General features: G+C 54.0%; 1 protein-coding gene across 1 annotated transcript in view; it reads right to left on the bottom strand.

Annotated features, from left to right (window-relative positions):
* Positions 1 to 2,452: 2,452 nt before the first annotated feature.
* XKR7 (XK related 7) overlaps positions 2,453 to 14,326 on the bottom strand; it is a 33,030-nt gene continuing 21,156 nt past the window's right edge. Inside the window, exons 2-3 of the mRNA XM_005568650.5 lie at positions 10,566 to 10,768; positions 2,453 to 9,340 (exon numbers count right to left, since the gene is read on the bottom strand). Of these exons, the coding sequence (XP_005568707.1) occupies positions 8,388 to 9,340; positions 10,566 to 10,768 (1,156 nt within the window). The 3' untranslated portion in view covers positions 2,453 to 8,387. The remainder of the gene's footprint in view (positions 9,341 to 10,565; positions 10,769 to 14,326) is intronic.

Raw genomic sequence — 14,326 nt, 5'->3', positions numbered from 1 at the left:
ATGGAGTAGCTGTTCTTTTATTCCTCTACTTTCTTAATAAACTTGCTTTCACTGTACTGTATGGACTCACCCTGAATTCCTTCTCGTGTGAGATACAAGAATCATCTCTTGGGGTCTGGATGGGGACCCCTTTCCTGTAACAAAACCAACTCTGCCAATGCCTTGATCTTGGACTTCCAGCCTCCAGAACTGTCAGGAAATAAATTTCTGTTGTTTAAGCTGCCTGGTCTGTGGTATTTTGTTATGGCAGCCCGAGCAGACTCACGCACCTGGCAAGGTGGCTGCAGTGGCCTTGGGAGTGGCACATGATGCCATCCCGAGATAAGGCCAAGGGTTTCCCCTTCTTGTGTGTCTTTTTTTCATGGAGCAAAACCTTTCCCAGGAATCTTCAGAAGACTTCCCTTAAGAACCCAGGGGCCAGATGCATTTGCCAGGACTTTTTTCGGCTGAGTCAAAGACCGAATAACGGACCTAAACAGGAGAGTTTCTCTCTTCTTCAGGCAATAGTCAAGGGTGGGTGTGGCAGCCCCCTGGGTCCCAGACCTTGATGTCTCCTATTTTGTTGCTCCACCAAGCAGTGGTTCTGCTATCAACTGCAAGATGGCTCTCTCCACCCAGCTGCAGTCCAGCCAGTAGGGTCAACAAAGCAGAAAACATGATCTGTCTCTTTAAAGTGATGTAAGTAGCACAAATTTCTCCTTGGCCAGAACTTGGTTCATAGCGGAGCCTAGCTGCAAAGGAGGCTGGGAAATGTAGTCTTTTATTCTGAGTGGCTATGTGCCTAGCTAAAAACTCTTTAGAGAAAAGGAGGAACATGGATACTGGGGGACACTTAGCAGTCCCTACCTCACCAGAATTGGGTCACATGCCCCTGCCCCCATCAATCCCTGGTCAAGGGAATTATCTTAGACCAATGGTCCTCAAATGTAGGCATACATCAGAATCACCCAGAAGGCCTGTCAAATAGATTGCTGTGCCCCATCCACACGGTGGCTGATTTAGTAGGTCTGAGACCTGAGAAACTGCGTTTATAACAAGTTCCTTGGTGCTACTAGTCTGGAGACCACAGTTTGGAAACCACTGTCTTTGGTCAATCATGATTTGCCTCCTGGGGCCAGGTCAGGGTTACATTCCCTGGGCACTTTGGAGGGGGATCCTGGAAGAACTGGGGCTCCACCTGCATGAAAGCATGGTGAGAAAGCCTATTGGATGGCAATCAGGAGAGTCTTACGGAAACAGGAAGATGGGTGGTTTGGAGAGGCTATGGGAGCCAGGTGGGGTATGTCAGAGATGAGACTCGAGGTGGTTTTAGGCCCAGTTTCTAAAAAGTCAGAATCTGACAGAAGAGTTTGACCTTTATCCTGAAGGCACTGGGGAGCCATGGGAGGTTCTGAAGCAAGGAAATGCCATGATCAGATTTATGGAGGGTACATTGAAGTAGTGGTCCTTGGCTGGGTGCAGTGGCTCACGTCTGTAATCCCACCACTTTGGGAGGCCAAGGCTGGAGGATTGCTTGAGGCTACGAGTTCGAGACCAGCCTGGACAACATAGGGAGACCCTCATTTCTATAATAATGTTTTAAAAATTAGCTGGGCATGGTAGCATGTGCCTGCAGTCCTAGCTACTCAGGAGGCTAAGGCAAAAGGATTGCTTGAGCCCAGGAGTACAAGGCTGCAGTGAGCTATGATTGCATCACTGCACTCCAGCCTAGGTGACAGAGTGAGACTCTGTTTCTGGAAAAAAAAAAAAGAAAAGATCTGCAAGGTCAGGTCCTCAGATCCGCTTGCACCAGAATGCAGGATTCCCAGCCATGTTCTTTAAACACACCTGAAGAACTTAAAAATGCAGATTTCCAGGCATGTTCTACCTACTCCCTGATTATGGAGGCGGAAATATGCATTTGAAACATATCCCCTCTTCTCCAAGTGATTCTCATGCACTTTGAAGTTTGAGAACCACTGGATTAGGATGGAAGGCCTGGAGACAGAGGCCCTCTAAGAGGCAACACCCCCTAGGATAGGATGTAAGCTCCTTGAGGGCAGGGACCTTGCCTGTTTGATATCTTTCTTGTTCACTATGCCTAGAACTGCCTGGCACCTGGTAGGTTCTCAATAAGTATTGGTTGTAGTGGAGTTAGGAACTTCAGTCTGGGTCCTGATTTTGTCATAGACTCATTCTGTGATCTCTGACAAGTATCCCCACCTTTATCTCCCCCCACCCACTTTATCTGTAAAATGAACTTGGAGATAATCTGTAGAACTTTTGTCCTTAGGATTCTAGTTGATCGATTGAGACGCTGTCAATAAACAGGAGACGTTGTGTAATGTCCCACCCTCTCCCAGCCCCTTTCTCTCTTAAGCCACAGAGATTGTGGCAGGTGGTACCCTACCCATCCCTCTTTCCTCATCTCCTTCCCCTGGCCCAGAACAGCCAAAACAATAGGACACAAGCAGCACGTACTGAAATGACTTTTAATATCTCATGTTGCAGCAAAATTAAAAATATACAAAAAGTTCGTGGTGTACAAAAGAGTCTCAGTAAAGAGGCCCCAGCTTGGGGCCCCCTCCCCCTCCTGGGGGAAGCACGGAGGGTGAATGGGGGTCAGGGGATGGAGGATGGCACAGATGTAGTATATACCAGGAGGTGGGACCAGGGAAAGGAAACAGAAGAGGACAGGGGTGAGGGCCCGTTAGGGAGGAAGAGACGACAGGTAGGGGAAGAATCACTCGGAATTGTGCTGACAGAGGGAGATTAGCCCCTCAGGCATGGCTAGTGATTCCTACAGTTCCAGGGGCATGGAGGGGAGGATCAGGGCTGGGGGTATTCTGGTGGGACCCTCAAAAGAACTGGGTTCTGGTCTCACCCTGCCACCAACTTACTGTATGACCTTGGGCTGGCCATCTCCCATCACTGGGCTTGCCCCTTCAGTAAAATAGGATGCTGGATGTCTAAACCATTGATTCCTAACATGGGGTCCCAGACCCTCAGGGCCTGTGAAAGCAGGAATGGGTGCCCACGAGTGCTTTTAGGAATTTTGTATTAAGCAACTCAATAAAATACAAATATTCCCCCACCTTCAAGCCCTAGAAGTTGACTTGAGGCTTTGGAAGCATTTATCTGCAATCAGAAGCTCAGTTTGAGTTAATTTAATGTGGGAAAATGAATTCTTCTTCAAGAAATGAGGCTGGTTTGGGAGAAAAATCTTCCAAACCACAGGATCCTCAGGGAAGAAAATAATGAGGGAGCTATGGGAACGGTTCAGATCCCTTCCAGCTATTTCATGATGGGTTTGGAAAGCAGGGGGGCTGGGGGCTGTGTTTATATGAGGCCCCTACAAGTTCAGTGGTTTAGCTTAATGGAGACCAGGCAGAAAAGGGTCGGATTCGATCTGGGGGAGTTTGGGTGAGAGAGAGATGGAGGAATCGTCTTTTACCCCCTGGCGCCTCTGTACCCCTTCTTTGTCCTAGGGTACCCTCCATTCTGAGATTATTGCAGGTGCCCTGGGACCCCCACCCCTTCAGCCTGGCCCGGGGGTGCTCTTGCAGCGGTTATGCATAGAATAAAGGCCAGGGTTGCTGAGGAGAGGGCAGCCTCCTCCTCCAGAGAAGGGAAGGGTGGCAGAAGCCCAGCACAAGGGGTAACCTCTCTGTCCCCTGGGGAGTTTTCTGTCTCCAGAAACCAGGCCAGGCTTGAATGGGGCCTTCCTTTTCCACTCCCACATCTCCCGCTCCAGAGTCCTTCCTCCCCATACCTCTATCAGGAGCAGCCAAGGACCCAGAAATGTCCTATCCTCTCCCCAACCAGAACGGCACATTGCAGACCCTTTCCTCCCCAGCCCTGGGTCTCAGAAGCCTCTGTGGTTGGGAAGGGGGACTCAGACCCCAACCCCACTACTGCCCATGCGGCTTGGCACCCACTCAGTCCCTTCCATTGAGACACTGCAAAGCACTTTAAAACATAAACTGACAGCTCCCCCTACCAATCTCTACTGCAGGCCCCACCACAGCTTGAACTGGGAGGGAGACAGGTGCCAAAGGTGGCAGGGGCCAGCACAGAATGGGACAGTTGGGTCCTGGCTTTCAGTCCATATCCTGCACCTGGACTCCCCTGCAACCCAATGTCAATTCCTCCTAACCAGTGGCCCCCAAGCTGGAAAAGACTCCAGCAGCCCCTAACCTGAGGCACTGGAGGGCCTGTAGCCCTTATCAAATGATGATTCCCAAACCAGGGACCCTGTGGACCCCCAGACTCCCTTTTCAGCTGAGAGGGCAGTGGGCTCAGTTCTCAGATAGCCAGGTGATGGGGATTTAGGGTTGGACTAGCAAAGTCTCAGAGGGAGCCACAGCCTCTGTCCCTGACTTCCCCTGAGGGGTTTCGAGACTCTGCAGGACACTCTAGAACCTTCTCAACATTTTGAACCGTAAGTCTCAAACTGGTGGCACGTGGGCTAAATATGAGCGGCCTGCAGTTTCCCAAACATTTGAATTTTAGTTCCTACAGGCAGGGCACACAGTCACTCTCCTGTTTGCCAGAGTCCCCACCACTCCCTATTGTCTCCATTACTCTTATTTTCATTATGTTGAGGCATTTGAGTTTGCATCGCATGAAGCCCTTGTCCCAGAAAACCTTCTCCCTACTGTCCGAGGCTTCTGTGGACTCCAGGCCCAGATGAATTCCAAGGGAAGAACCTGCAGAACTTGAGTACTTAGGAGGGTGTTGGCTGCAAGCAAGACCTTCCCTGAATATTCCCAGCCCCTCAGCCCTTATCCAGAGACCTGGACTTTCCCCAGGTCTCAGCTTTCCTGCCCTCTGCCTACCCCGACTCTCATGGGTGACATGCCTCTGTGGGACACAGGTGTAGCAGGGAGCTGACTGAGGGTAAGGCAGATTTTGGGGAGACACAAGAATGAGGCAGATGACAGGAGGGGATCAAATAAGGCTCCCTTGTTGGGGAGCCCTCTGGGGGAGTGGGGAGGTCTGTGCTGTTCAGCTGGGGTGACAGTTACAAGACACACGTCACATCAGTGCCAGGAGGTGCCGTGATGGGGGCGTGGTGCCTGCAGAGGTTTGGGGAACACAGTCAACAGCCTGGGGGTCATTCTAAGAAAACAGGGAGACAGAAGTCTGCCCTGGAAATGGGGACACTGGTCTCCTGGGGTCAGAGGTAACTGAGGGCAGGGTCTGCCGTATTTGGTACCCAAAGTATCCTGTTCTCTTCTGTTCCTGGCAAAATCAAGATGCACCCAACTACCTCTCATCCCCAGGGAAATCCTAACTGCCACTGACTTCCTGTGTGGCCTTTGGTGAGTCCTTGGTCCTCTCTGGGTCTCACTTTCTCCTGTCTAATGTATGTGGAGGGCAGGTGGCTTAAGGGACCCTCAGGGACCCTCTGGGCTGCAAGGACCCTGGGAGGGTGGGAAGGACTGGGAAGGACTGAGCATCTAGACTGGGGTGGGGGTCAGGGGACAGGGGGCAGAGGACCAGGGGGGTCAGTTCTGCCAGGGGACAGACCGGCTGAGGTAGATTGTGTCACAGAAAGAAAAACAAAACAACAGCTCTAAGGGGATGGACCCCTCCCTCATCTGACTCCTCTATCCCAATGAAATGAAGGGAAGAGCCAGTGGAGCAGGGGGCCTCAGGCCTGGTCCCGAGCTCCTGGGTGGACAGTCCTTAAAGGGCTGAGACTCTTCTGAGGGTAAGAAGCAGGAGAAGGTGCCTGTAGCCCTCTCCCTGGGCCCTTTGACTGTGGCCATTTCTGTGCCCAGATGTCCCTGCAGGCAGAGGCCCTGAGGGAAGGGTGTGTGGGGTTGATAAGAGGTGGGGAGTAGGGGTGGAGTAAAATCCAAAAATGTGGCCATGGCTTCCCTGTGAGCCTCAGACCATGCCAAGCCCTGCCAGCACATCCCTGCACCTTGGGAATCTCCTGGAGTGTAAAGGACCCCAGCTAGGACTTTTCCTCTAGAAGGCAGCAGCCAGATGGGCCATTCTGGGATACTGGGGAGGAGAACAACTTGCCAAGGGTGGCCCTCATGCTACCTCTCTGGGCCTCAGTTTCCTCATCTGTAAGATGGGTTGATAATGCCTCTCTTGCAGGGATGTCATGACCAGAGGAGAGTGTGAGTGAAACGACATGGGGTGAAAATTCCTGGCACAAAGTCGGCCCTGGAGAAATAGTCTGTTTCTGGTTCTGGGTCTGCATCCTCAAAGCTCCCATCTCACAAAGGCTTTGTGTGTGAATTCAGTCTCCGAAGATGGATTTGGGCAGAGAACAAGCAGGATGGATGAGTCCAACAGAGCGGGCCTGGGTCAGCCTTGGGCTTCTTCCAGCTCCCATCACCCTTGAGGCCTGGTTCCTGAGGGTGCTTAGCAGCAGAAAGAAGGAAAAGCACTCTTGCTGTGTTGGCAGGAGGGATGATGCACACACCATCTTGGCCTGTGTGCTGGTGGGGAGGGTGACTTGTATCATGGTTGTGATTGTGCTTGTGTGTATGTGGGCAGTCTGGCCCTCTCTGCCTTTGGGGTCACCCTGCATCCCCAGCAATTCATCATTACCCATCACCTTTTGATGGGCAGCCCAGAGTCTGGGACCTTGAGAGAGTAGCTGCCACTCTGGGCCCCAGTTTCCCATCTGTAACCCAAGAAAGGCTGAACCAGGGAGGTCTAAGCACCCTTCTAATTTGCATAGTCTAGGATTCTCATGGCCCACCTCACTCCAGGATCAGGTTTGCATCTGTCCTTAACATCCCCTGCTGTCCTCTCCCACTGATCACACCTAAGTTGCTGTGGGAGTGTGTGTGTGTCTGTGTGTATGTGTGTGTGGAGGGGGGCAGGTTTCCCAGCTCTGCTAGAGGCTCTGTTTCCTCACCCCATGGAACTGCCTACTTCTCCTCTCCCATACACCCCCTCAGTCCAGCACTGGCTGTCCTAGGTGGGAGGAGGGGCCTTGAGTGAGTCCCCTGGGCACACCAGGATGTTCAGGCCATGGGAATAGACCACAGGTCCTGGGGAGTCATCAGATCTAAGGCAAAACAAGTCAGTTTCCCAGATGTCGCCCCAGGGAGCCCCATTTGCAGGGTGGCTGAGAGCCAGGATTCATGTCACGTCCCCAAAGCTATTTTTTTTCCAGCTGGGAACCAGTTGGCAGCTGAAATGTCTCAGGGGTTCTGAGGACAATTTCCTTTTAGAAAGATGGCTATGGACCAAGGTAACAGGGGCCTAGAGCTCCCATAAGCCCCAGAAGTCTAGAATCAGAGCACCCATTCCTAGAAAATTCCATTCACACTGGGCTCTAGAACCCCTTCTCCCCCACCACCATGACAGGTGCTAGAATCCCCCACAGCAGAGCAGCGGGGCTCCAGTGTCCTCCCCCATCACAGTAGAATACACAGATCAGAGTGGCTCCCTGGGACATTTGATCAGCCTAGCACTCTAGAACTCAATCTAGAACTAAGCGTGCTTCTGGATCAGTTCCTCTGATAAATGTGCTAAAACCTCAGCTGCACTTGAGCCCAGAGATCTTTCCAGACATCTTATCTGCTCTGCTGAAGACCTGTATCTAGAAGCCACATTCCAGGTACTCATCTAGAACAAAGAATGGCTCCTTCAAATATTTCACCCGAGGCATGTGGAACTTCATCCTTCACAGAGCCCACAACAAGAGACATCTCCTGAGGAGTTCATTCTTGTTCGCTATGCTCTGCATTGCAGGTTCCCCTCCCCCAAGTCTTCCACCCCTCCATGCTTCTGCCAGCCTAGACCCCCACAGTTCTTTCTCCTGTCCATCTCCAGCACTGCCAGCTCCCCACCCCAACACCCTGCCCCACCCTAACTCCCTTCTTCAACTCCCTCTTGCCCTGGCTCCAGGCCCCAGATGCTACAGGAGCCATGCCATCCCTGTCCACACGATGCTCCAACCTCACCCCATCCCTTCCACGGCCTCCTCCATCCTTCTCAGAGGTCTTTTGCCACCACAGAGGCAGCCCACTCTCCACAACCCCGGAGGGGCACAGGGTCTAGGTCATGGACCCCAGACAGTGCCCTTTCTCTGGCAAGTCCAGCAGGGGCAACATATGGGCAACACCAGGCAGGGGAGAGGTGTGGAGGCCCCATGAAAGCAGGGCAGCTCGAAAAGTGTAGCACCAGATGATTCCCCAGGCCCTGGGTCAGGGGAATTTAGGGAATGGGCCACAAGGCTGAAAACGGGGCCCAGGGCTGGGGCCTCTGCAAGGCTGCCCCGTCCCCTGAAAGAACCCAAAAGTGGGGCTGCTCTACTCTTGAACCAACAGATCCACTCCCCCTTAGCCTGGTGGCCCTGAAATTCCGGGCTCAACACTGTGGCCGATGTGGGATCAGCCAAGCCTGTCCCTTTTGTGCGGGGACACTGCAGCCTACACTGTGGTCTCATACTCCAGCAGCTCCTGGGTGGTCCCCACACTCCGGTACTGCAACCGGGGCGTGGCAGGTGAGGAGTACTCCAGTGCCAGGATGGTCTTCCGGAGCCGGCGGTCAATAAAATGAGCATCCCACGCAGGGTACTTCTTGCGAGGCAAGTCAATCCGGATGACAGGCCCCTCTGTCCGCGAGGTGCGGGCCACTGGTGTGGGAGGCAAGCCAGGCCGCACCTGGAAGACAGGTGGGGTGGGGGTTCCTGCACGCTCTCCTGCCGAGGCCCCATCCCGCTCAGCACCTGTAGTCCTTGGCAGGGACCTGGGGGGACTCGTGATGGCGTCAGCGGGTGGGCCACAGGGCTCTGAGGCCTCACGAAAGATGCAACCAGGTGCCTGGGAACCCAGCATGGGCCCGTTGGGGTGCAGGAGACAGTAGTAGACACACATGAAGAATATGCCCAGCGCAAAGCTGGAGGCCACCACGCAGACCATGATGAGGGAGTAGAAGTCGGTTGAGAAGTTGCGGTTGGAGTACCAGAAGCCGGTGAGTGCAGCGTTCTCCAGCAGGACGATGCAGTGGTAGAGGGTCATGCGGTGTCGGCTACGGCCCTCCTTGACGTTGAACCAGCAGAAGATGTAGATGATACCCACCACCATGTTGTAGATGATCTCCTCCCACTTGGACATGCAGAAGTCCGTCTCCCCTTGGATGACCCAGAAGGTCATGACGCACCAGTGGGCCACGATGAAGATGCCAAAGTAGAGCTTGTAGACGCTGGCGAAGAGCGCGAAGGCCAGGCTGCGGGCGGCAATGGTGAACAGGTGCCACAGCACCTGGGCCACGGCGCCCTTGTAGGACAGCGGCCGCTTGTCGTCCCGCGAGTCCCGCAGCACCTTCTGGTAGGAGGCCAGTGTCCAGGCCAGAGACACGAGGGAGGCAGAGGTGGAGAGGGCTGTGGAGACAGGGCAGGGGCGGGGTGGGCTGGGTTAGGGGCAGGCTCGGGTTGGGGTCTGGGGAGAGGCGGAGGGTTCTGGGACAGGAGCCGGGTTTTGAAAAGGTGTGAGGAAAGGGGCTATGGACCAGCAGGGGTGTGGGGAAGGTCTGGGAGGTGGGGAGCTTCAAGAGCCATGATGAGGCGTGGTGAGGGTGCACGGGACTGGGTACTTCTGCAGGGTGGGAGCATAAAGGGAGACGAAGATGGGGCTTTGGCCTCCATCTAGGACTGTGGTATGGGGCTGTTAGGGTTCAGGGGTCTTGGTGGGAGGGTGGAAAATGAGGGTCCAGGACGCTGGGAGTGGAAGAGGAGGTGAAGAGGAGGTCATGATTAGGGTGTGGAGCAGCCAGGAGGGGACCATTAGAAGTCGTGGGCCACCAGTAGGAGGCCGGGCATGGAGAGGAATATCTAGAGCTGAGCTGAGCAGAGCTGAGGGGCAGGGGCGGGGAGACCCAAGGTGGGAAGCGTTGTGATTGGGATCCAGTATCTGGGCAAGGGATCCCCAGGGCCCTGAGGGGTGGTGATAGTCTTTTGGGACACTGAGGATGGATTGGGCAGGGACTGGGTGGGGAGAGCATGGAGTGCTTCAGGGAGACAGGGGGATGAGATTTTTCTCTGATATTGAGGGGCTTGGCCTGGTCTGTCATTATGGAAGGGGCAAGGTGGGAAATTAACAGGGCCTTAGGGAGGATGAGGGGATGAGTGCCAGGACTAGGGCTGGGAGGACCCTCCCGGGGCCCCCCAGTGAAGTAGGCTCTCTGGAAACTGATGGTGATTGGCCAGGTCTATGAGGCAGGGGGTCCCCAGGAGATGCAGGCCGGGATCAGGTTAGGGAACGAAGTGGGCAGGGGATTCCCCAGAGGGTCTAGGTGTTTGGATGGGAGATGGGGTTTGGTTGGCTCTGGCAACGGGGAAGGGAGGAGAGCGGGAGAGCCCAGGGGGCTTGATGGGTGTCGGCCAGGTCCCTCCTCACTCTGAGTGTAAGTGGGCCATCGAAGGGGATGCGGCGGTCTCGAGAGACCTGGAGGGTGGTGAGGTAGAAGGGGCAGGCCTCCGTAAACCCTGACTGAGTGAGCCCTGGGCTGGGGTGGGGAAGCGCACAGGGCATCCCCAGGGAGCCTGAAGCAGGGAGAAAGGCCCGGTGGGGCGGTCCCAGGCGCGGAGGGTGAAGGGGCGGGCTCACCCGGCAGCAGGTCCGGCGCGCCACCGCGGTGCACCAGCAGGCTGAGCTGCAGCACTAGCTGCGGCGCGCTGCGCAGGAAGGTCTCCAGCAGGCGCAGCATGCTCACGTCGGCGCTCTCGAACAGCATCCGCCAGTAGAAGTGGCGCCGCAGCTGCTCCCCGCGCCAGCGGCTCTGCAGCCCCAGGTACAGGGCGCGCAGGTACCTGCGGGAAGGACGCGGTGCTCAGGCTCCCGCGCGCTCGTTCCTCTCGCTCTGTCCCACCCGCCCCGACCCGCCCACAGGCGACGGGGGGCAAGTCACTCCCTACGCTGAGCCTGTTTCCTCAGCTGTGAAATGGGCATTTCGAAAGGATCACTTTATGAGGCTGCCGTTGAAGAGTACTGAATGGACTCATGAGCTTAGAGAAAGGACTGGTACTAAGTAAAGCCTTAAATACAAAAGCAGCATCGCCATTGTTCCTATAACGGGTTGGGGCGTGCTTTCTTTACAGGGTTACTGACACCTTGGAGTGCGCTGAGCTTACAATAGCCCTGTTACCCGTCCCTTATTTTGTTTTATTTTTAGAGATGGAGTCTCATTCTGTCACCCAGGCTGGAGTGCAGTGGTGCCATCTTAGCTCACAGCAACTTCAAACTCCTGGGCTCAAGGAACCTTCCCGACTCAGCCTCCTAAGTAGCTGGGACTGCAGCCATGTACCACTACACCAGGCTAATTTTTAAATGTGTTTTTCTGGCTATGTTGCCCAGGCTGGTCTTGAACTCCTGGCCTCGCCTCAAGCGATCATCCTGCTTTGGCCTCCCAGGGTGCTGGGATTACAGGCATGAGCCACCGCACACGGCCCAATCCCCATTTTGTAGGTGAGCAAACTGAGACCCAGAGAGGTATGTCATTTATCCAAGGTCACACAGCTAGGACACAGTAAAACCAGGACTCAAACCCAGTCATTCTGGCCTCAGGGCCGGCACTCTAACCATGAGGCAACACTGCCTCTGACTGTAAACCATAAAAAGTTTTGCTCACATAGGTTCCTTCCAGGAATAGTCCCTACTGCCTGGTGCCAGCCCCAGTTCTGTTGCCACCAGCAGATCCCTGGCCTGTTCCCTTCTCAGTGCCCAGCTGAGGTGAGATCCTCACCGCTCAGTGCCCAGCTCTCACCCCAGGGTGCAAGGAAGGTGCTCACAGCCACTTCGGCTTGGCATCTGAAACCATTGCTTCCTCTCATGCCACTTCTCCCAACAAACTCTACGGCTGTTCATGGCTGCTTTGCACAGGTCACAGAGCCAGAGCTCACAATGTTCTCCCTTCTTGCTGAGGAATTTTACCTATTGTTTCCTCTCCCTAAAACACCCTGCCCTATCCCCTAACCCCATCCCGGCCCCAACCCAGGATGACTCTTGTTTTTTTCCCCAGGCTCAGCTTTTGAACACAATTTTGTCCATAAAGCTTCGGCTGACTACCTTTCATCTAGGGTAAAGGTCTCTCCCAGGCTTCCGTCTAATCTGCCAGCACTTGTCACAGTGCGTTGTAACTGCCTGGTTATGTGCGCATCACCCCCATGCTGTGAGTACCTGGAGAATGACTAGGCTGGCTTGCTAACTGCTGCATCCTCAATTCTTAGCACACAGTAGGTGCTTAATCTATGTGGGCTGAATGAATGAAAGTGTGCACGGCTGCAAGCTTGTTGAACTGAATGGAACTCTAGTAACCCTATAAGGGTATAGAAGGGACTCTGAAGTCCTGAGATCAATCCCTGACTTGGCTTCTAATTTACGTGTGATCTTGAGCAAGACCCTCTCTGAGCCCTAGTTAATCCCTCCCAAAGTGGCGGTGAGGATTAAATGAATGAAAAGAAACTTTGCACATTATGAAGTGCACAGTGCCTATGTAAGGTGAGAGGGGACCTATCCACACAGATCTCTGGGTCTGATTTCCCCTCTGCCCTGGTTCCTTGCCCAGAAGCTCCACTCCTGCAGCTACAGACCCTGCCACCTTCCCAGCAACCCCCACCCCTGCCAGCTCCCCAAACTCTCTGATTCACGGGACAGGCACACCCTTTGGTGCAAACCAGAGGACTCTTCCAAAAGTGGCTTTCCCAGGAAACTGGGGGTGGTGTGTGCATGTGTGTATGTGTGGAGGGGTAACCCTTACACAGATTCTGTGACCCGCTGCCTGGATCTGAAACTGGGGAGCCAGGGATTTGGGATCTATTCCCAGGGTGAAGTGCTGGCACTTCCAGGATGTTGTTTGGGAACCAGGGGACTCACTCTATTCACAGCCCAATGGAGGAAGTCACAGTGCTCCCTGGATGTGGGGCCAGCTGATACCAAGTTTCCTCAAATGAGTATACTGGTCTTACCAGCTGTGTGGCCCTCTCTAGGCCTCAGTTTCTCCATCTGCCAATGAAAGGGATGAGTTTGATGACTCTGGAGATCCTTTCAGAGTGAATATTCTGGGACTCTGCAAAATGTGGCCAGGAACATCCCATTTAGGACCCTCCTCCCCATCCCTGGGTCATCCTGGCATCAGTCTATGACATAAACACACTGTCAACATAACAAATGACAGGATTGGCAGCCAGGATGGGGAAGGGGGCTGTTCCCTCAGAAGCTGACTCTGGAAATGCAAAGCCCCCTCTGACCAACTCTCCTGTGCCTTGCTGGGATTCCTTCAGCCATTTCCAGCCTGGTGCATCTATACCCACTGCTGACACGCTCCCCAGGACAAGGACCTCAGCCTGGTGCATCTATACCCACTGCTGACACGCTCCCCAGGACAGGGACCTCAGCATGGTGCATCTATACCCACTGCTGACACGCTCCCCAGGACAGGGACCTCAGCTTCTGAGCAGCTCCAGGGCTGGATTGTGTTTCTTCTGATAAGCAGAAATTTGTCTCCCTGTATCTTCCATTTTCTGGACTCCTGCTTACCCCACACATAAGGATCCCTGCAGCCAGAATGATTCATTCATGTAGCAGGTGGATTTTGACCACCTGCTCTGTGCCAGGCTGTGTGCCCTTATGTATCTCCCAGTCCCATGGAAGAGAGACAAGATAGGAGGTGAAATAATGCTACAAGATGCCTTGAAGGGAAGAAACATTTGATCTCAGTTTTTTTGTTTGTTTTTGTTTTGTTTTGTTTTGTTTTCAGACAGTTTCGCTCTTGTTGCCCAGGCTGCAGTGCAGTGGCACAATCTCAGCCCACCACAATCTCTGCTTCTGGGGTTCAAGTGATTCTCCTGCCTCAGCCTCCCGAGTAGCTGGGATTACAGGCATGCGCCACCATGCCTGGCTAATGTTGTATTTTTAGTAGAGACAGGGTTTCTCCATTTTGGTCAGGCTTGTCTCAAACTCCCGACCTTAGGTGATCCGCCCGCCTTGGCCTCCCAAAGTGCTGGGATTACAGGCGTGAGCCACCACGCCCGGCCTGGTCTCAGTTTTAAAGCATGGGTTGGCATTTGAAGGCACACAGGAGATGGAAGGTCATTCCAGGCGGAAGAATCAGCTGAAGCAAAGGCTCAGAGGCCTGAAAGAATTTGGCCTTTTAGGGGAATAGCCAGAGGTTTGCTGGGCCTGGACAGGGGGTTTTAATGGGCAGGGGCATAAGAAGACTAGAATTGTGAAGGGCATCAAATTCTGGGCTAAAGAGTTCAGATTTTATTCTCTATCTGAATGCCATCCCAGAATCAGGGGTGATGAGATTGGCTCGGTGGCTTAGAAAGCTTGCTGTGGAGGCTGGCTTGGAGGAAAGCCAGGAGAGGATG

Source organism: Macaca fascicularis, chromosome 10 (genome assembly GCF_037993035.2).
Source record: "Macaca fascicularis isolate 582-1 chromosome 10, T2T-MFA8v1.1".
Lineage (NCBI taxonomy): Eukaryota > Metazoa > Chordata > Mammalia > Primates > Cercopithecidae > Macaca > Macaca fascicularis.
Note: the sequence above shows the minus strand (reverse complement) of the source record. Positions and strands in the feature narration are given on the sequence as shown.